Source organism: Aythya marila (genome assembly GCF_965140915.1).
Source record: "Aythya marila genome assembly, chromosome: 19".
NCBI classification, from domain to species: Eukaryota; Metazoa; Chordata; class Aves; order Anseriformes; family Anatidae; genus Aythya; species Aythya marila.
The window spans coordinates 532,249-553,476 of NC_139060.1; the positions used below are offsets into that span (position 1 = coordinate 532,249).

The 21,228-nt window shown below is 48.6% G+C and overlaps 1 protein-coding gene across 10 annotated transcripts in view; it reads right to left on the minus strand.

Moving 5' to 3' along the window:
* Positions 1–372: 372 nt before the first annotated feature.
* The window catches only part of TRAF2 (TNF receptor associated factor 2), a 28,893-nt gene continuing 8,037 nt past the window's right edge, over positions 373–21,228 (minus strand). For 7 of the 10 annotated variants that reach the window (XM_082775722.1, XM_082775724.1, XM_082775725.1 and 4 more), the window contains 8 exons: positions 15,498–15,659; positions 12,620–12,694; positions 10,799–10,873; positions 10,533–10,652; positions 9,709–10,086; positions 8,579–8,756; positions 4,921–5,069; positions 373–4,168 (listed from right to left, as the gene is read on the minus strand). In XM_082775722.1, coding sequence (XP_082631848.1) covers positions 3,950–4,168; positions 4,921–5,069; positions 8,579–8,756; positions 9,709–10,086; positions 10,533–10,652; positions 10,799–10,873; positions 12,620–12,694; positions 15,498–15,659 — 1,356 coding nt within the window. In that variant the 3' untranslated portion in view covers positions 373–3,949. The remainder of the gene's footprint in view (positions 4,169–4,920; positions 5,070–8,578; positions 8,757–9,708; positions 10,087–10,532; positions 10,653–10,798; positions 10,874–12,619; positions 12,695–15,497; positions 15,660–21,228) is intronic. The other 3 variants (XM_082775728.1, XM_082775727.1, XM_082775729.1) reach the window with 3 other exon arrangements.

Sequence of the window (21,228 nt, forward strand, 5' to 3'; positions counted from 1 at the left end):
TACTGCTCTGTCTGCTGCAGCCCCTGCAAAAGTAGCTGTTGTTCCAGGACAGGACAGGAGCTAGACCAGTCACCAGCGTCCTCTTTCAGGCTTTCAACATTCAGCCATTCACATCAGGCAGCACCTGTCTGCATGAATTGGGGCCAGCTGCCCTGTGAGAAACTTGCCCCTCCTGAGAGGGTACAGGCCCCTCCTGTAGTACCCATCGCTGCCTCTTCTGTGGCTGTGCAAGTAAAAGGACCTGGTCTAGTGCTACAGCTCCTGGGAGGTGCCCAGATCAGGCCTGCACTGCTGTGACTGTTGTAAAGTGCCCAGAATGAATTGAAGGCTGGAGCTTAGCACCTAGGAATTGATACAAAAAACAGCCTGGCCTAGAGGAATTTAACTGCTCTTTTATTGTCTATGCATAACACCTTCACTGTGCCCCTCCATACAGCTGGTCCCCTGGGTGGCTGCAGCTGGTCCCTGTAAAGCAGGCACAGCACCAACAGTGCCTGTTCCTAGCAGCCCTGCAGCCTCTTGGGCGTTTGAATCTTCAGCAGCCAAGCCTGGGGATGGGTCTCTCCACTATGGAACCGTGTCCCTGCTTATTTTGAATCAGCAGGGTTGCAGCATTCCTGCAGAGAGCCAGCAGCTTGAGAATGGTGAGCACAAAAATAACCTCCAGCCCTGCCTGAGGCAGTCCTGGCCCTGCCCTTCCTTTTCCACCATGGGCAGTGTTGAAGCCACAGCCTTCCACAAGTTACACAAAACTCTTCAAACTGCTTTTATTAGTGGTTTTCACCGTACGGCATCCTCAAGGAAAAACTTACTTCACATTGACAGGCTGAGGTGGCTGTTCTCCAATAGCTGTGGTCAAATAGTGAAACAAACAAACAAACAAAATCCAGCTGTGCTTCGTGATAAATGCCCATCTGCTAGCCAGCCTCAGCATCACACCAAGGGAAGACGTTACCCTCCTACCGCAGTGCATAGATCGCTGCAAGTGGTACGCACTACAAATAACCCTGCAAACCTGAGAGCTAAAAAAAAAATGAAAAAGGGCCAGACAGCATTTTCAGGACCAGCCATCCCTTTCCTCAGCCTTGTAGTAAGGGAAGGGAAACAACACGGCAGGGCAGGGTAAAGTTGCCAGCAGTCTCCTCTGCTTGTCAGCACAGCCCAACACCCCCCACAGCCTGTGCTCCTGCTGGGTGCCTTTCCTGGCGGCTGTGCTGCCAGGCACTACAGAGCCAGACCTGGTCCCCCCACCCCCTCAGCCAGGGGGTGCTGAGCAAATGCCCCATGAGCAAAGACACAGATTGCTCCAGATCAACACCCTCCCCCCACCCCCCCCAAAAAAAAAATAATACACAATTTCAACTCTAAACCATTAGTGCTGATTTTCCTCCCCCTCTCCAAGCAAAGTGTGAGCAGGGACACTCCTTGGGCAGCACAGGGCCTGGCCTCCTCCACAAAGCTCAGGCCTTGCTAGTTTTTTGTTGTTGTTGTTTTCTTTCCTTCCTCTTAAGGCAACAGGGTGAGGGTACCAGTATCCCCCAGGACAAGCTCAAAGATGGTTTGCACAAAGCAGTGAGGCTGCAAGCAGCAGGTGCAAAAGCATTCCAGGCCTGCTCTGCTCCAGGTGGACATCCCACACGCTGACCATCAGCACTTGGGAAGAAATGGGCAGCCCCTGCCCAACCCATAGCCCTCGCCTCTCCACAAAGCAGGGGCTGCAGCAAGGGGCCAGGCAGCGCAAGGGCGTGCAGCCAGCACCACGAGTACTGCTTGAAGGAGGAGGTGCTGCCCTGAGCACTCCCCTGGCCAGCTCCCTGTGCTTTGACTCAAGCCTGACTCAGCTGGAGAGGGACCTGGGGTCACTTTTACTTCCAAACCAAAATTGCTCCCCTTACCTTCCACTGCCCTTACACAAAGCAGTGATCCCGCTAGCCCTAGACGGGCTCAGCGTGGTCCATCCAGGCTGCTGCTGGCTGCACCAGGCTGGGCAGGGGCAGCTGTGGGCCAGTGGGAGCTGGCTGGGGGCACTGCTGCTGTGCCCACCGCGGCTCTGCTGGCCCAGCCTCCTCTCCCCTGCCAGCACAGCAAGGTCTGCTCCAGGCCCCAGCCTCTGCACAGCTGCACTCTGGGCTAGGACTCAGCAGCTACTGCAACAGGGATAAGATCTGCACCAGACTTCAAACAGGGGCTGAAAGGTCACCCCAGCACCCTTCCACAGGCAGGGAGAGCCACCCATGCTGAAGACGTGGCCCAGGTCTGGGCAAGTGGCTGCAGAAACGACAGTGTCAGCAGCAGCCAGCAGAGCGGAGCCTGGGGCTCCTCCACGGAGCACACGGCAGCACCTCCAGGCTTCTGGCAGCTCCCAGCCAGGGGAAATTCACTTCCCCCTGCAGAGCAATTGCATTCACAAGCACCAAGGGGGAAGGTCATTTCCCTCCAGACTGGCACAGCAGCCTCTCTGCCTGCCCTCCAGGCCAGTGCAGGAGCTAGAGCTGACCCAGGCAAGTATAAGGGCTGAGGGGGGATGCTCAGCAGCCAGATAGCCAATCAAGCATCTCATGGGTCACGTTTAGGCAATGAGATTGGAAAGCACAGGGAGAAAAGGCAGCAGGCCTCAGGAGTCCAACCTGGCTAACAGTCAGTCCAGAGTTACATGTGGCCACCACAAAGCAACACCAGAGGGACTCATTAGCCATGATGGAGGGAAATGACAGCAGTTTCTTCTCCACGAAATACAGAGACCTTCTCTGGGGTACAGGTGCAGAACATTTGCTGCTCACAAGGAAACAGTGTGAGGAAACCAGAAACAGCAAGGGCAACAGCACAAGCTTCACTCAGAGACTTCTCCAGCCCCTTCCAGTCTGACCCTGGTGGCTGCAGGCCCTCCAAGAGGCTGAGGGAGCTTGCTCTGCTGACCAGGAGGCCCTGGGCAGGTGGTTTCCAGAGAGGAGGGCACAGCCAGGGCTTATGCCCACACCAGGAATGGTGCTGGGGCCTGCGAAGGTTGCTGTGTCCATACTGCCATAGCTGCCCCATGACCAGGGTTAAAGCAAGCTCGCGAGCATCTGTGTGTGCCTGAAGATAGCTTCCACCACTGCACCCACCTCCCTCCAACACAATACTGAGGGACAGGGTCCCGCTAAAAGTCTGCATGGGGCAGGCACAAGCGCTGCAGTCACCTCCTCTCCCCTGAGAGGAGGGGCAGGCTCCAGGGGACAGTCACTTTTGTTTTTCATCACAGGCAGCCCTGGTGCTGCCAGCCCATCCATTCCACACACCCAGAGCACTCCCCCAGTCAAAAACCCAGCTACAGCTGGGCACAGGGTGCTGCTCCCCCTGTGCCACCTCGGTTCTTCCATGTGGTATCAGTGGTAAGAGAACAGCAGCAAGCCAGGCAGCACCGCCCAAGCCCATCCTGGCAGACAAGTGCTGCAGCCTTCCTGACAGCGAGGCACAAACCAGCCCCCGCATGGGGCAGTGGTATTCCTTCAGCCAGCACTACGTTCAGGACCACAGAGATCTCTGAAGAAAATCCCAGATGGATGAAGTGGTGCTCAGGCAGGCCAAATCCTTGTTTCACTACAGAAAGCTGAGGCCACGCACTGAACTGGTAGAGCAAGATGCACTTGCTTTCACTGGGAAACCAGCATGGTGGCAGTTCAATATCCAAGTCCCTGCAGGCGACCCCTGTACCATGCAAACTGTGAATGTCCACCCTAATTTCGTCTTGGGAAAAGTCTCTCTGACACCAGGGAAGAGGGCTCCCATCAGACACCTTGCTGCTGCTCAGCGCAGAGAAGGTCCCTTTTTGGGAAGGGGCTAGGTATAGGCTTCTCCCCCTCTGCTTCCTGCCCCTTCCTCACTCTAAGACCTGCCTGCAGGGCAGCATGAGAGGGGGGTGCCCCACGAGGGCTGGCTCTGTGTTCACTGCTCCTGGAGGCGAGGAGGGCTAGAGGCCTGTGAGGTCAACGATGGCTTTAATAAAGATGGCATCATCACGGACATAGGAGTTCTTCGCTTCCATCATGGAGACGGGGCAGAACAGTGGGCACCCACTGGCAATGTTCATTTCCGTGATGGGTCGCTGGAAGGAGGAGGATGTCACATCAGGTCGGAAAGCATCAATGATGTGCTCCCGGTTGTTCTGATCCAAGAGCATCAGAGTTACCTGTGGAGAAATGTGACAAGACACAAGAGCAGCTGAATAAAAAGGACAGTGAAACCCAGCCCAGTGATTTGCTCACATTAAACCTGTTAAACATTCACGTACAGATGCAACCATAAGCCACATTACACATCTACAAATCTGAAAAATGCCTGGAACTAGGGTCAGCACAGAATGTCACCTCTGACATTCTGCAGAAATGCTCCCCACATCCTGCCTTGTCACTGGAAACTTCTGTGTGGTAGCACAGGGCTGTCACTGACTGTGAAAGCCTAAAACTGGATGCCATGAAGCTTGCTACCAATACTCAACACAGCTATTTCATTAGGTTCCATAGTGTTCCCATCCCACTCAGGAAGAAGGTGGCCCTCTTTGTATCAGTAAGCCCTGGCTCAGCCTTCAAGCATTTTGCAAAACCTGCAGGTCTAGGAACTGAGATCTGAACTTTTGATGCTGAGCAAGCATCAAAAGCACCAGCAGCAGCCACAGAACAGAGTCCAGAGATGACAATCTTCCCCAGTCCCGTATTAGTGCAGAGGCTCCGCTTGCCCTCCAGACATTGCTGTTCTCCTGCCACAGCCTTTGCTGTTTCACACGTCCTGCCCCGTAGCACACATGGTGCTTTCAGCACAACAGGGGAATCCCCAGGGTGGCTGATGCCAGTAGGCTGGACGGCTGGTGCCTCACAGCTCAGGAGGGCTCAGAGCTTCCGAGTGGCACATCGCTAGGCGTGGCAGGCTTCATCCCAAGCCTACCTTCTGGTTGAAAGGCCAGCGAAGAAGAGCATCATTGGGTCCTTTCATCACCACAAAGAACAGGGACAGATGGGTCCCACGCCCGGTGCCATCCCCGTTCAGGTAAACGCGCAGACACATCTTGTAGCCATACTTGCTTGTGTAGAAAGCTGTTGCAAAACAGACACAGTGAGGGTGAGAACCAGCAAAGCCTATCACCAGCAGTTTCCTCTGAACTTTGAGGACTCTACGGTTTGGATCCTAGAAGAAACCAGGCTGGGATCTTAAAACAAAATGGATATGTTCCAGAAAGCTACCACAGACAGACAATGGTCAGATGTGATTGTAGACTGCCTTGGAAACAGCTAAGGCCAAGGCTCCCACAAGCCCCTAAACCCAGATGAGAAGCACAGTGCTGCAGCATGGATCGCAGAAGCTGCCCATAGAACAGTCTCTCCTTGCCCTCCTGCACTCCGAGGACACCTGAGGTTCCCTGGACATAGGTAGAGATGGAGCTCTGCCAGGTCCCTGTGCGATCCCCCCACACCCCACCACAGACCAACCCGTTGTGCTGCACGCAGACAGCAAATGCCTTACAGTGACAGCTCACCACAGCAGCCTTGACAGGTAAGAGTAAAAAAAACGCAGAACACCTGAGCCAGGGCAGAGCATGCGTGGTTCTCACTGCACCCTCTTCGTAGCTAACTGCCCCTGACCAGAGCAGAGGCTCACCAAGCAAGCGGTGCTCCCAGATACTGGTCTCTTACTTTCAAACAATTCTACCAATGCCCACGGTACCCTCCTGACTTCATGCAGGGCCTCAGAAGTGGGTACTGCCGCCAGCTGCCCCCTCGTAGCAACACAGGCCTGGGGCAGCTCAGCAGCACTCCGAGGTGACTGCCGCTGGCACTTTGCATGTGACTTGGTGCATGTTTCTGAACGGGCTCACTGGCAATGGTAGAGAGGCCGTGAACTTCCACGGGCCAGGCATAGAGGAGCAGAAAATCAGGACTTTGTCATGTGTGTCCGTACTGACGCCCCCAGCCTGCTTCCTCCGGGCAGCCCTCTCTCTACCTGCTTCCCCTGAAAGTGAGGGGCATTGGGGCAGATGCCATCTTCTGCTAGTCAAAGCAGCTCATCCTTACAGCCCACCCATCAGCCTGGGGCTTCTCAGCACTCCTGTGACCCTGTCAGTGTGCAGACAGGCAGGGGGCTGGGGGAAGGACACCAGCGGGAGCACGCGCACACACCAGGCCAGTGGACCAAAAGCAGCAGCAGGGACAGGATGCCCTGCTTCCCACCATCTCGGAGCAAAGGCAACGCACGTCAGAGGCAAAGGAGGATCCCAGCGAGCTGCCTGCTCCTGGCAGCCAGCAGCTGCCAAGCAGGAACTTCACCAGGGGCTGCCCTGGATCCACCCTTACTGGGTGGATTTGCCTTTTGAACTCTCACAGTCTGGGCCTTTGCAAAATCCTGCAGCAATTGTTTTCTCCTGCCAATGCAATTGAGAGTGGTAACTGTACTTTCTTCTATTTGTTTTAAAACAGATCTCACGTGGTATCTCCTTGGTTTTATGTTTTAATACAAAAGCAACAATCATCCTCATTTCACTTTTTCATCCCATTCATAGCTTTCTCCTCCCAGCTGTCTCTTTCCCAGGCTGATAATTACTAGACTATTATTTCACTCTGTAAGAGGAAAAAAACACCTCCACAAGTTTTTGGGTTTTGTTTAATAAAAAAAAGCAAAAAACAACCAAGAAACGTGTTTGTTTCTCAGCCTAGTTTTCTCAGGTAAAGCAGCACAGGGAATGAAAATCTCTCATCTAAGCGCCACAATCGAATACAGAAGGAAACAAGGCCTTGTACTTTGCTCTTGCAAGAAAGAAAAAAAAAAAAAAAAAAAAAAAAAAAAAAAAGAGTCCTGCCTCTTCCATAAACATCCTTGTGTGTTTGGCAGAGGCAACCTTTACCTTCTAGTCTCTCCAGCCACGTACAGTACTTTCACTAGCAGACTATCAACCAGCACCACAAAACAGTCTGGTGGACCAAAAGGTATTGTTTTTCCTTTGATTAAGTGCTTTACAAAAAGAGCCGAGACTGGCATCTGCCTGCTTTCACTTCCCTGGTGATTTACTGGGCAGCACTACACCACAGCAGGATGGGAACCAGGCTGCACACAGTGCCAAGGAGGAGGTCACAGGAAACATGAGATGCAGCTCCGGGAGGAGCTCAGCGTTCAGTGCACCATCGAGCAAACATCTGGACAGAAGAAATATGCATTCAAAGAGGTCTCACCCCCCTCTCCCTCCTCCACAGATCCTCCAGTCCACTCCTGCCCTCCAGCCAACTCCTGCTTACAGCCCTCCACCAGCTGACTTGTTTTTTCACCCTAGGAAAGAATCTCTGTCCCCCAGCGACAACACCAGGTTGTATCAGCTCATGGAGGGTGCAGGAAGCCCCAGCACAGTGAGCAGTGGAAGCTGGTGGCCAGAGGCCAAAAGGACGAGCTGTCAGCTCGGTCCAGACTCTGCCTCAAAACTGCAGCCTCAGGAGATGCTGAGGTCAAGAAGCTCTTGAGCACCATGCAGGAAACAGGATGCAAGATTTAAGGCCCTATCTCTAAGCCAAACAAAACAGATTTGAACCTGATTTATACATGCTAACAAGGAAGGAAGTGCTGCCTTTCTAGAACAGAGAACAGGGGTTTTCCACAGCTGTCACTGACTTTTAAAAGGAAATGCTAATTGCATGCACACAGTTTCAGTAGCAGTTTAGCTTAGTTCCCCTGAAAAGGGGGAATCCTTTTCTCCTTCAGTTTTTCATGAAAAATGACCTATACAGCCTTCATCCAGAAAAGATTTTTAAAATAGCTTTAAAAATGCAATTGTTTTTATGTCCTGGTCCAGCAACAACCTGATTTGTCATTATACCAGGAAGCAGGTACAGCATACATGCTCTTGGCTCACGTGCAAGTGGACGTTTTGAAAAAGTTCTTCAACATGCTTAGATCTAAGCGATTCCCACTCAGGGAAACACAAACTCACCCCCTCAGCTGTTTCTTTGTGAGGCAAGCACCCCACCAAGCAATGGACTGTGTGCAGAGATGGTTTCATCTCACAGCTACAATCCTGAGAAATGCTTTCATAAGCAAACAAGCTAGAAAACAACAAATTCTTTAATGAGATTTTTCTTTTTTTTTAAAAAAACAGAAGCAACAAGGCTGGGCAAGTTCCACAAGGAGAGTCCCCTCCTGGAATAGATGCTCAAGCACTTCCCTGTGTATGGGATGGGCTTTATTTAGATACTGTCTTTTGCAACTTCGTGCTTTGTGCTCTAAAACGTATTTCTTCCCTCACTTAACTAGTTTATTACTGGTTTTACTGTCTCTGGGTATTTTCACTGTAACTGAAGAATCATGCAGAACTATTTTGGAACTATGATGTTTACACTTTCCATTATGAGAAATTAAAAAGGTCTTCTGTGATAAACACAGCACTTATTTAGCCCATTGCTTTTAAAATAGAAATAAAAAAATAAGTGATTCAGATTCCCCTGGGAAAGAGGAAGAGAACAGAATTACATCTGAATGGCTAAGTATGTCACTTGCAAAGGTCACCATTACAAATCCCACACCCAGCTGAGGCACAAAAGGCTTTTGCTATTTTTCAGGCAATAACCTGGAGAGAAGATCGCAGGAGAGCGGCCTGTTATCGCCTCCTGGCGCTTCCTGGCAAAGTCTGTTATCTTCCAGATGAAAACACCATCGTAGGTGGAAGCTTCCATGCTGCGGATCTTTTCCTCCATCTCAGCCATGGCCAGATCTTTGAGCCCAATGCTCCTTTCCAGCTGCCGAACCTGCTCGGTGGGACACATGGTGCAGCCTGGTTAGACACACGTTCTGCTGTGAGACCTAAGAAAGCCAGCAGCCACCAGAATCCCCTTCAGGTCTGATCTTTAGTGACAGACATTCTCCAGAAGCGACAAAGGGCCACAGGCGGGAGAAGATTAATACCATAAGCCAATTCACCAGAAGTTCCTTTTGTGTCCTGCCATTCTGAAGACCACACATTAATGCAACTCTGTGTCTGAACTGGAAACTTTCTTGCAGTGAATGGAAAAATCCTCTCAATGAGCAGTTCCAGTATATTACGACCCAAAAGGTGAGGATTGGGGGAAAAAACAAGACATCTTTGTGACAAAACTAGACTGAGAAACAGAAGAACCTACACAGAGCCAAGAAGGTCTCACCATAGTTAATTGCTGCTAGGTAGCAGGGTTACATCTATATTGGCAGATCTCATGCTGAGAAAGCAAAGATTAGCTATGAACTGCAAAATTCCCAGTCACCAAAACACAAGGGCAGCATGCAGCTGGGACAGTACTGGAGCACAGCGGCCATGGCAGCTTCTTCTCTCTAGACCATGCTACGTACAATGCATCAGTGATGTAGCATTGATGACTAGGCTCCTTATGAAAGGTCTGGAAAGTGGTAAAGCCCACAAATTCCACGAGATTCAGTGAAATGCTGGGTACTTTGTCTCTCATTGGAAAACCTAAGAACATCTCAGTGTGTGCATCATTTCATTACTAAGAGAGACCTGAATACTTTCTGCATGTCAGTTTGATTCCCATATTTTCCAGGAAGCTTTTGAGGGTTGGGCATGGGCACAAACAGTATTTTAGTTCTATCTTCAGATTTATGGAGATTGAGGACTATATGGTGAAGTTTTGCTAACTAATAACATAGAAAGTAAACTGAAAAAGCTCTGCTCAGAGTGCTGGAAAGCCCTACCCAGTGGTTACATACCTTGTTACTCAGAGATTCAATTTTTTCCTGGTCTAATCGATGTTGCCGACTATAGGCTTCAGTTGTTAGAGACACTCTTTCCACCTCCCGGTTGAGCACGCAGACAATGTTCTCAAAGGTCATTGTTTTCTTCTCAAGGGCCTCACATCTTCCCAAGAGCTCCAGAGACTTGGAAAGCTCCATGGATTTGGAGAGCTCTGACTCTGAGCACAGAGAGTTTGCTGCCAGTAGTGGGGAGTTACTTTGTGATGAGGAAAGGACAGGAAAATGCTTCAGGTCTCCAGACCCACTCTTGAGGCTAAGCACAAAGCTCAGTAGCATGTACAGATGCTCCGCCAGACACTTGGTTTCATGTTCTGGTAGCCTTTCATTTTCCACCTACACGAAGAGAAATACATCCCATTCAACAAGCTCAAGCTATGCTGTCACCATCCACAGAAAAATATCCTCCTCGAGGCCACAACATTAGCTTTTAATTATAAAGGGGAAAAAAAAAAAAAAAAAAAGAAAAATAGTTTAAAAAAAATGCAGTGTTAGTTGGTGGATTTTTTTTTAAAGAAAAGCTGCAATCATATATAATGATGGATGCTTAACATTTCCTCAGCTGCAGACACTGTTGTACTTTGTCTTCCTCCATTCCTTTGCAAAAGGGCTCAAATATACTTAATGACACCAAAGGAAAAACCCTTACATAATTCCCCTGAGAATGGATTTATATTAACATCACCAGTAAGAGCTACAAAAACTAAGTCACACGGAGAAACATTGCCTTGTTCAAGTTCTAGCAGGAGAATAAGACACTGTACACCCAGTTCTAAGCTTACAGCTGTCAGTGACATGACCACCAGGAGCCTCAAAGTACTCAGTGCGTTTCTCAAGAAGGTTTCCTTCTGTGTTAAGTTCATTTTCTGGTATCCAAAGTCCAGACAGTAGATGATGTTGGACTGCATTTGCAAAGGGTTTAAAACAACATTTTGTTCAAATAGCCGAATACAAAGATCTGCAGAAGTCTGGGGTACAGTGGTCTGGAGGTTTTAACACTGGAACCAAAAAACAAGTCCCTAAGATACACATGAACAGAAACCCTTACCATCTCAGCACATCCAACAACCTTAAATCTACAAGGCACTTTACATTTGCCACAAGTCTTCACATGGTCCTGAAACTAGAAAAGAAAGAAGATAATGTCAGACAGATCTTATGTGACCCAAGTAACTCCCCTTCTGTTTCACTAAGGTCTAGGAAACTGAAAACAAAGTAAAGAACAACCAAGCCATCACTAATCACTAGCTTCCAAAGTGTATGGTTAAACCTGGACACCGCCTACCATTAGTTAGGATTGCCACTGTAATTTAAACAGAGCACTGACATCTGCAAGGAAGTTTTATTTTTCTCTAGGACTAGGAGGTCCCACCTCTCACCTACACACACTAGTAAGAAAAAGAAGATAGCACAGATACACATTATGGATGCTGAGCAACGAGCTTCATTGAAGAAGAGGAGGAATGAGGAACAACCTTATGAAATAGGTATCCATTTACATGTGTACAATTCATGTAACCCTGGTGGGGATGTGCCACAGTTTGATATTTTTACTTCCAACTAAGCATTGTAAATCTGAGAACAAAGAGCTTTCTGATGGTCCCGCCTGAGTATTTATAGCAACTACGGCAGATCCACCTCTGCAAGGGAAGGTCCTCTGCTGCATCCAGTACCCATTTGCTGGAGTACGTAGGCACGCTACACCTCAGCCACCTCACATCTGGCAGCTGTCATGAAGAACGGAGGCTGAGGCTGGATATTTCTACAGAAAAGCACCAATAATCCTGTAGCCTACAAGATGACTCCTTTGGGTTCCCACACAATGTGTGACTAATGCTAACAAGCACTGGCACACCATCATCTTGTTTTTGATATATCTCATCATTAGATATCAGTGGTGTATTCTGAACAACAGCTTCATTCCACATTTGACACCTACGTTTGCCACAACAGATATCAACTGAAACTGTTTTTAAACCACGTTTAAAAATACTTCTAGATCCATCTGGCTTGTTTAATGAGTCAGGTTACTCAGTTATATGCTGCAGGACTAGGGCTACAATTTCTGCAGTTAACAAAAGTTTGGAAAAATATAAAAGAGGGAGTTATCATTTAAACAAAAAATAGATCACGTATGGGAATCTTACAGGCATAAGGCTACTCTTTGCTGGGCTCCAGCATCAGCCTGCAGACAAGCAGATCAGCATCTGAAGATCACAGCACAAAGTCCTTTATTACACTGTCTATTTTGAAAAACTCTTTACTCATCTTTTTGATGCTTCTATGTCCCCTGCCCTGCTACAGAGGCCTTTTGCAACTGCACTATTAAAAATGTTTGCCCACAGCAGGCAGAACAGTTTCAGATGAATGTGTTTTTTGAAGATGTTTTCCAAAACTTTGATTTTCAGACCTTTGTGCCTCGCACCAGGAGCCAGCAGCATAGAGGCCCTACTAGATACAGATTCATTTACATGATTAATTAAAAATTTTTTTTAGCTGGAGATGGCATTGCTTCCCAAGATTGCACTAGTGGTAAAGATAATCGCTTTACATATGAAAAAGCTACCCTTTAAGCCCACAAGTGTGCTTTTCCTATGGAAGTTCTGTATCTACACATAGTAAATTCAGAAGTCATAGGAAGATTATGTTAGCAGTATTAACACCGAACTACAAGTGCTGACTAGACACCTTTCCCAACACCCTACCAGTATTTTCAACTTTATGGAAGAGTTGGATTTGTACAAAATGCTGACACCTAGTTGTTCTCCCCACTCCGCTTTCCAACAGTCCAAGTTTTCCTCCGAGCCCTGAGAAGCTCTGGTGGTAGACCCCAGACGCCATCGCACAGAGCTCCCCAGCAGTCAGATACCTTCTCTCTTGGAATCTTTTTCTTCCCACAGCCTTCACACGTCAATGGAAACTTAGGGCAGACTTCATCGTGAGCCTGTAAAAGAATCAACAGGAGACTATTTGGTCCTCTAAATAAAGGCCCCAATAAGGTTACTAAGATGAATACAGCTCAACAGGCACAGTTCTGTATTACATGAGGGCTGTCCTCAACCAACTTATCTCAAATTTTGGTCATGCTGGAAAGTCTTTTTGCTGACTCATTTCTGCAATCACCAGGCTACCAGAATTTTGGGTGCTTATATAGCCTTCCAAGTCTCAGCCTCAATTTAAGAAGTTGCTATAATAATTTTGAAAGAAAAAAAAAAATCAAATTACTATTTTGATGGACAAGATAATCAACAGGAAGCTCAATTTATGGCTTTGGCAGGAAAATACACGTTCAAGCAGGTTAAGTGAAGTAAGACACTATCTCAGCAAGATAATTTGAATAATTTTTCCACTGTAGCGGTTATCAGTCAGCTGAAGTATGAACCCATAGCCTGTCATGTGCTGAGCTGAACTGTCTGATAGAATCTTCACATTTGGATCAGTTCAACAGAAAATCATTTTTCAACCAGAAAGAAAAAATAGTTCAAATCAATTTCACTTAACAGTCCCTGCACATAAGCACCCACACCTGTAGCAAGAGTTCACGACTTGTTTTGTGGCCAGAGAAGGTGAATAAATGATCATGGCAATGTGATACTCTGTCCTCTACAGATCCTAGGGTCAGCAATATCAGCTAAAATGGGACTGATGGAACATGCCTCTGCTTTCTGTATTATTTCCATACTACTTAAACCTTCTCTTTATACACCACCCAGTTGAAACACATGATACATTTTGTTTTTCTAATTAGGGAACCAGAAAGCATGTCTTGCTTTTCTATCCAAGGTTACGTGAACTTTGACACATCATTATAAATGCCATTAAAATGTAGTTCAAAATTCAGATTAAAAGATAAGCATATTTAACTATACCCCTGTGGTAGTAACAGAAAAAAAAAATTAAATACTTATAAACTAGTTATCTGAAACTAAGTGCTTTGAAAACTTGGTCACATTTATTCTTTATTAAAACAAGTTATTCTCGGAGGGGGAGGGACGTGGACAAGCTGTTCTGTACTGTTACCACATCAGAAACTGGAAAGTGAAACCTATTAGTGGCTCAGCTTTGGCTTGTTAGTTACTCTCTCCTTTTTATACTTTAAATGAGTAATCAGAGTCAGAAGTATCACTGCTCTGTCCCTGGAAGAGTGACTTCCCAGTCTCTGCATCTCAACTGGACGCACATGGACAGCCTGGATTAGCACCTGCAGAGGAAGCCTGAGGCAAAGCACATTCCTTCATCCCCCTTGCAGAGAGGGGTTGAACCCTTTCTTCTACCCACCTCCTGCTCTCATGTTCTAGAAGCGCCAGATAGCATCTTCCCCATGACCCACAAAATGCTGGCATGAGAACAGACGCTATGGTCTGGCTGGAGGAGACGTCACTGCAGATACAACTATTTAAGAAGGGGGTATTTAAAACTTGCCTTCTCCTGTGTAAGCTGCTATGTGTGAAATTATCACCTCCTCACAAATCAGCCTCTCCTTGCGCTCCCCTCTCCCCACCTCCCTGCTATTCTAACACACCACGTGGCATTTACCTCCCATTTTGATGCCAAGTTGCACCACGATAATAACATACCACATACATGCAAATCTGAGATGTGCACTGAGCTCACAGCCAGAGAAGGAAAGCATTAATTAAACAGCACTGCACAGCTAAACTGCACATGCAACTGGTCTGTGTGTAAATTGCTTAAGGCACCCAGAAACATGTGCTCCAGCCAGCACAGATCCAAATCTCTCAACAAACATCTTCATATGAAGAGTTTAGGGCTCCTCTGGAATCCCCTACTTCTAACTCCTGTCCCTGCCCCTTCCCCACAGGTGCCAGAGGAAGGTGCCCACACAGAGAGGAGTGGATCTGCTCAAAGACACCCACCCCACTCAGCAGCTGGGGCAGGGGCTGGCATACAAGCCTGAACCGCAGCACTCCACTCCCCCAGGAATGGGGCAATCCTCCTGTTTACAGCTCTCCCAAACCCACATCCATGAGCTTTGCTGCAGCAAAGACAGGCAACTCTGACTGTTAGGCATTCGCTACAAATATTTTAGGCAGCTTTGGAAAGCCATCACTGCAAACATGCTAGGTAAGAGCAAAGTCGTTTTTTCACTGTGAACCTGCAATGAAAATCAAGTTAGATAGGGGCAGGAGAGGGGAGATGACAATAAAAGAATTAAAGCAGAGCTGAAAGACCACAGCCTGACTCAGACCATTAGGGCTATTTCTCCAGCTACATCAGCACTGACTTCACCCACCAGTTGGAAACCAAGGCTCAGACTCGCCTTCAGGTCAGGCCCCAGCATTCAACAGCAGTGGGGAAAAAAACGTGGGCAGAGTTCACAGTCTCCATGGTAACACCCCCTTCCCACTCAACTAAAACCAAAAACCTCTGGGTGATCTTGCAAACTGGACTTCCCTCCCTAGAAATAAACAGCAAGACAACCCAGTGACACTGCCGTACAACACATCAGTTACATCTCCATCAGAACAGGGAATTAGGAGCCCACCTGAGAGACTGGAAAAATCAGGTATCACCACCTTTGGAAGGAGCACGATAATGTGTGAGCATCTGCTCATGGTGCACATGCCTGCAGGTGACCATTGCAGCTGCTCGGCACAGTAACACCTACCCCTACTCCTCTCCAGAGCAGCACAAGTGGGCTGCAACAGAGACATCCAGCACTCTTCCCCTTGCCTCTGGGTCTCATACGACTATGCCTGCCTGTGTGCGTGCTGTAACTCTCGTACCTTAATATCTGGAAAGTAGAAAAGCGATTTGCAGTATTTGCAGTTGAGGTTTCTCTCGGGGCACTCCCGCTCAGAGTGGCGCTCCTTGTCATTCAGTGTGATCATTCCCTTACATGCCTGGCACTCAATCAGCAGGAACGGGCAGTTCCCCTCATGGCAGCTCTGTGACAACAAGAGCAGCACATTTCAATACAGCTGTACAGAAAAGCGCAGACACACAGAGGCAAAGAAGCTGGGTTTAGTAACAGCAGCTGACCCCTGGAGGATGTAACGATCATCTGCTAAGGAATGCCAGGATGAGCTGCTCTGCTGAGCCTGTGTAAATAAGACAAAAGGGAAAACTGCAGTTTAATCTGATTGCTGCTCTGTGTCTCAAAGCTTTGCTAAACCTGAACTACAGAGGAGGTAACTGATGAAAGTTATTATCTCTGCGTCATGGTGACAGAAAAGGATGCGCATCTACCCTTGGCTGCCCTGCTCATAAGCTGGAATATTACCACAAACCTGTTTTTATGGAGGTTTTCCACCTGTACTAGGAAATCCATCAGCATGACACAACGCTTCCCCTCTGGCTAGGAGACAAGGCAAGCAGCAGAGAGTAGCAACCAGCAGCTGCAAGATGCCTTTGCTGGAGCCTCCCTCTGAACCCCCCAGGGTTATCGGCACAGAGCAGGGTGGCCAGGGATACCGGAAACACAGAAGGACAGGCTTGGTGTAGGCTATACTACTTGGCTCTTTTGCAAAGTCTCCCACAGGTGGACATCGCTCAGTGAGAGCCAGTAGCACCCTCAGAGCATGAAAACAGCAACAAGAAGCATACGCAAAGCTGAAAGGCTTGGCAGCAGGGCGGGCGCACCTAAGAGGAAGGAAAATTAATAGGAATGCAGGGGAAAAACAGCTGTAGGGGAAGTGGCACAACAGAGCACTGCCAGAGCTTTCAACAGTCGCAAGCCCAGATGCTAGCACACGGGTCCTTTGGCATCTTAGCCTGGGCACAAGGAAAAGGGTGAGCCCACAGCTTTGTAGAGAAAACACTGAAAATGGGTCTCCAGGACCCAGTCTGTGATTCACAGTGCCGGGGAAAGGGAGCTTTCTGAGAACATCGCACCAGGAAATGCCAGACACAAACGGCTCCCTTTGCTCAGACACACTGCTGAGAGAACAAGCAAGTCCACTTGACGTCACAACTAATTAAACCTCAAAGAAACTATCAAAACCACAGATTAAGTCAACATCAGTACCACTCAGAGCTCTGAACTAGAGTTAAGCATGCACGTCAGCGAGGGAACTGGGAACCATCACAGCCTTTACTCTGCCGTCCAAAGCCTCAGCCTTCATCTGAGTTGAACACAAAAATTGGCAGAAATGATGTCATGGGTTTCGCAGAGCCTTGCTCACTTCTGGTTTCAGAATGAGGACCTCAGTTGCAGAAGAACTTTTGCTTTCAGCATTCTGTTATTTTATTAATCAGCTTTTAGGACTGATTAAACAGACGTTTGATTTAGGCTTTCTTTGAAAGAATTCAAGGCTGTATTTCTTGCACTGAAGGAGCTTGTAAAGCAATAGCAGGGTTTGAAGAAAGTTGAAGGCACAAGAAACTTCTGAAAGCAGCAGCAGGTTTTCTAACGTATCCTATGACAGACTCTGTCTTTTCCTACTTGCTTTGAACTATGCAAGTACTAGTCTCTGGGATACTCAAGGATGCTTTCTTCAAATTCTTGTGTTTTGCAATCCGCACCATCCCAGAGGAATGACTTTGGCAGGGAGATTCTAGTCTGAAATGGAGAGGCTGGGACTCAGAACAATCTAGAAAAGCCCAAGCCTGAACCTGACCTGGTGTCGGTGTGAACTGCTCCTGGGTGGAGGTGCAGACACTGCCCAGAGCATGTGCAAGGCTGTCAGTCAGAGCTGCTGCATTGCTGCACCCCTGCTGCAGGTATGGTCAGCATGGTTTTGAAACAAAAAGACTAAATCCGATTGCCAAGGAAATTACGAATTACTGCACTGGACTGTTACAAGTCTTGGTAAACTGTTGTTTGACAAATAGTGAGGTTCAAAGGAATTGGAACATGTGATCCAGAGATAACTCCAGGCTACAATTACCAGTTACAGGCTCATGAAAAGATCGTCAAGATGTTCTGTTCATATCTAACAAGGTCACTGCTTAACAGCAAACTGTCACCAGGGAGTGGATTCCAATCATGCCACCATGCTAACGATGCCAGGCACTGGCACATTCATAGCACTACTTTGAATTCACCGCCAATATGCAGTTCTGGCAGCCAAATTGCTTTTAATTAGCAGCAGGAAAGCCTGCAGCATTTCACAGAATCACAGAATTTTCTAGGTTGGAAGAGACCTCAAGGTCATCGAGTCCAACCTCCAACCTAACGCTAACAGCCCTCCACTAAACCATATCCCTAAGCTGTACATCTAAGCGTCTTTTGAAGACTTCCAGGGATGGTGACTCCACCACTTCCCTGGGCAGCCTGTTCCAATGCCTCACAACCCTTTCTGTAAAGAAGTTCTTCCTAACATCTAACCTAAAACTCCCCTGGCTCAACTTAAGCCCATTCCCCCTCGTCCTGTCACCAGGCACGTGGGAGAACAGGCCAACCCCCACCTCTCTACAGCCTCCTTTAAGGTATCTGTAAAGAGCAATAAGGTCACCCCTGAGCCTCCTCTTCTCCAGGCTGAACAAGCCCAGCTCCCTCAGCCGCTCCTCGTAGGACTTGTTCTCCAGGCCCCTCACCAGCTTCGTCGCCCTTCTCTGCACCCGCTCAAGCACCTCGATGTCCTTCTTGTAGCGAGGGGCCCAAAACTGAACACAGTACTCGAGGTGCGGCCTCACCAGAGCTGAGTACAGGGGGACGATCACCTCCCTAGCCCTGCTGGTCACGCTGTTCCTAATACAAGCCAGGATGCCGTTGGCCTTCTTGGCCACCTGAGCACACTGCTGGCTCATATTCAGCCGACTGTCCACCATCACTCCCAGGTCCTTCTCTGCCTGGCAGCTTTCCAACCATTCCTCTCCCAGCCTGTAGCTCTGCTTGGGGTTATTGTGCCCCAGGTGCAGGACCCGGCACTTGGCCTTGTTAAACTTCATGCAGTTGACCTCAGCCCATCGGTGCAGCCTATCCAGATCCTCCTGCAGAGCTTTCCTACCCTCAAGCAGATCGACACACGCACCTAACTTGGTGTCATCTGCGAACTTACTGAGGGTGCACTCGATGCCCTCGTCCAGATCATCGATGAAGATATTAAAGAGGACCGGCCCCAGCACCGAGCCCTGGGGGACGCCACTAGTGACTGGCCTCCAACTGGACTTGGCTCCATTCACCACGACTCTTTGGGCCCGGCTATCCAGCCAGTTTCTAACCCAACGAAGCGTGCGCCAGTCCAAGCCAAGAGCAGCCAGTTTCTTGAGGAGAATGCTGTGGGAGACGGTGTCAAAAGCCTTGCTGAAGTCAAGGTAGACCACATCCACAGCCTTTCCCTCATCCACCCAGCGCGTCACTCTGTCATAGAAGGAGATCAGGTTCGTCAGGCATGACCTGCCTTTCATAAAGCCATGCTGACTGGGCCTGATCGCCTGCTTCCCCTTCAAGTGCTGCATGATGACTCTCAGGAGGATCTGCTCCATGAGCTTTCCTGGCACTGAGGTCAAACTGACAGGCCTGTAGTTTCCTGGGTCTGCCCTCCGGCCCTTCTTGTAGATGGGCGTCACGTTTGCTAGCCGCCAGTCGATTGGGACCTCCCCCGATAGCCAGGACTGTTGATAAATGATGGACAGCGGCTTGGCCAGCTCCTCTGCCAGTTCCCTCAGTACCCTTGGGTGGATCCCATCTGGCCCCATCGACTTGTGCACATCTAAGTGCCGTAGTAGGTCACCAACCAGTTCTTCATGGATAATGAGGGCCACATCCTGCTCCCCATCCCCTTCCACCAGCTCAGGGTACTGGGTATCCAGAGAACATCCGGTATTGCCGCTAAAGACTGAGGCAAAGAAGGCATTGAGCACCTCCGCCTTTTCCTCATCTCTTGTAACTAAGTTTCCCCCCGCATCCAGTAAAGGATGGAGATTCTCCTTAGTCCTCCTTTTTGTGTTGATGTATTTATAGAAACGTTTTTTGTTATCTTTAACGGCAGTAGCCAGATTGAGCTCCAGATGAGCTTTGGCCTTCCTAATTTTGTCCCTGCACAGCCTCGCTACTTCTTTAAAGTCCTCCTTAGTGGCCTGCCCACTTTTCCAAAGCTTATAAACCCTCTTTTTCCTCCTAAGATCAAGCCACAATTCTCTGTTGAGCCAGGCCGGTCTTCTTCCCCGCCAGCTCTGCTCTAAGTATACTAAAAACACTGACCATGCCAACCGATTTCCAGACCATGACCACACATGAGATCTCCCCCATCCTTTAAGCAGTATTTTCACCAGCATGCAAAGCTTCACCTTGATCTCTCACATCAAAACTGACAGCTCAGGCTGAAATCTCACTGGTTAAGGGCATGGTTAAGACAGGTGATATTCTGCAGGACACAGGTGGTGAGCAAAGGCAGCGCAGACACTGTTCCTCTCAACCTAGGCTGTGCCTAGCAGAGTGAAGGCACAGGCCTTGCACAGAAGGGCTGCTACAGCACAAGGCCAAGAACAGTACAGGCGCTCGCAGAAGGGGACAGATGGCTTTTGCAAACTGTAGAAGTCAAGCCCATGGTGATAGCTTGATCTCAAACCCAATCACTTTATCGAAAAAGCTGAAACTGCCTCTACCTTTTAAACAAGGGTGCAGGCATGATCATGGCTTTGGCACCTGACTGGTATCTGGAATCCGAGGAATTCCTGTCTCCAAAAGCTGTGTTCAAACTGAGGCTTCCAAGGGGCTTTATATCAAGGCTTCACTGGGACACATTACCCTTCTCAGCTTCAAAGTAAGCAAGTTACAGCTCTTTGTTTTCAAAGGGGCAGATGTTAAGCCTGTTAATTGGGTGGGCCACCACAACAAGGCTGAGCTGCTTCTCGGGGTGAGCACTGAGAGCAGACCCTCTGCTGGTGGGGCTTTCCAGTCCCCTCCCACGCGCTCTCTCGGGCACTCCCTGTGGCTTACCTCCCACCACGCAGCTTGGACGGGAAGCTGCCTAACGTCTGGGCAGCCAGCCACAGAAACTCAACTTCAGGGACTGCAAGGGAGGCCAGATTTTGTTTGTGGACCTCAGCTCCAGCTCTGGAAAGTAAAGGTGTATCGTGCCCTTTTTGCTAAAACAGGAGGTCCTTTATATCATCTTTATCTGCAAGTACTGTAGAAAATGGATCCTCCCAGGAGAAAGGGATCTGGGCCTGGAGGATACTGCTGAACAGGCTAGAGCTGGCTGCAAATGACCCTTCAAGACCATACTGTAACTTGAAGCCAAAATCTTTGAAAAAGACAAACACCATTCCTGATTTTATAAGGAACTCTGGTTACACTGGCACAGCATCACCAAGTATGCTTGCCACAACATTTAAAAAGCTGTACCTATATAGGTAACACTGCTATAAAATATTTAACGTTACATTTCTGAGGCAACTGGTCAAAGTAGTTTCAAAGATCAGCAGCTCTGTTCCAAACAACACACAAAAACCTGAAGCTGAAGTTGAAAACCACCAACAGAAGCTATTAGGGCGTTCTTAGGGACACGGCTGGAAAGAAGGGTCATAAAGCATCATGAAGGAGGAGACCCCCAGCTCAGGGTCCCCAGA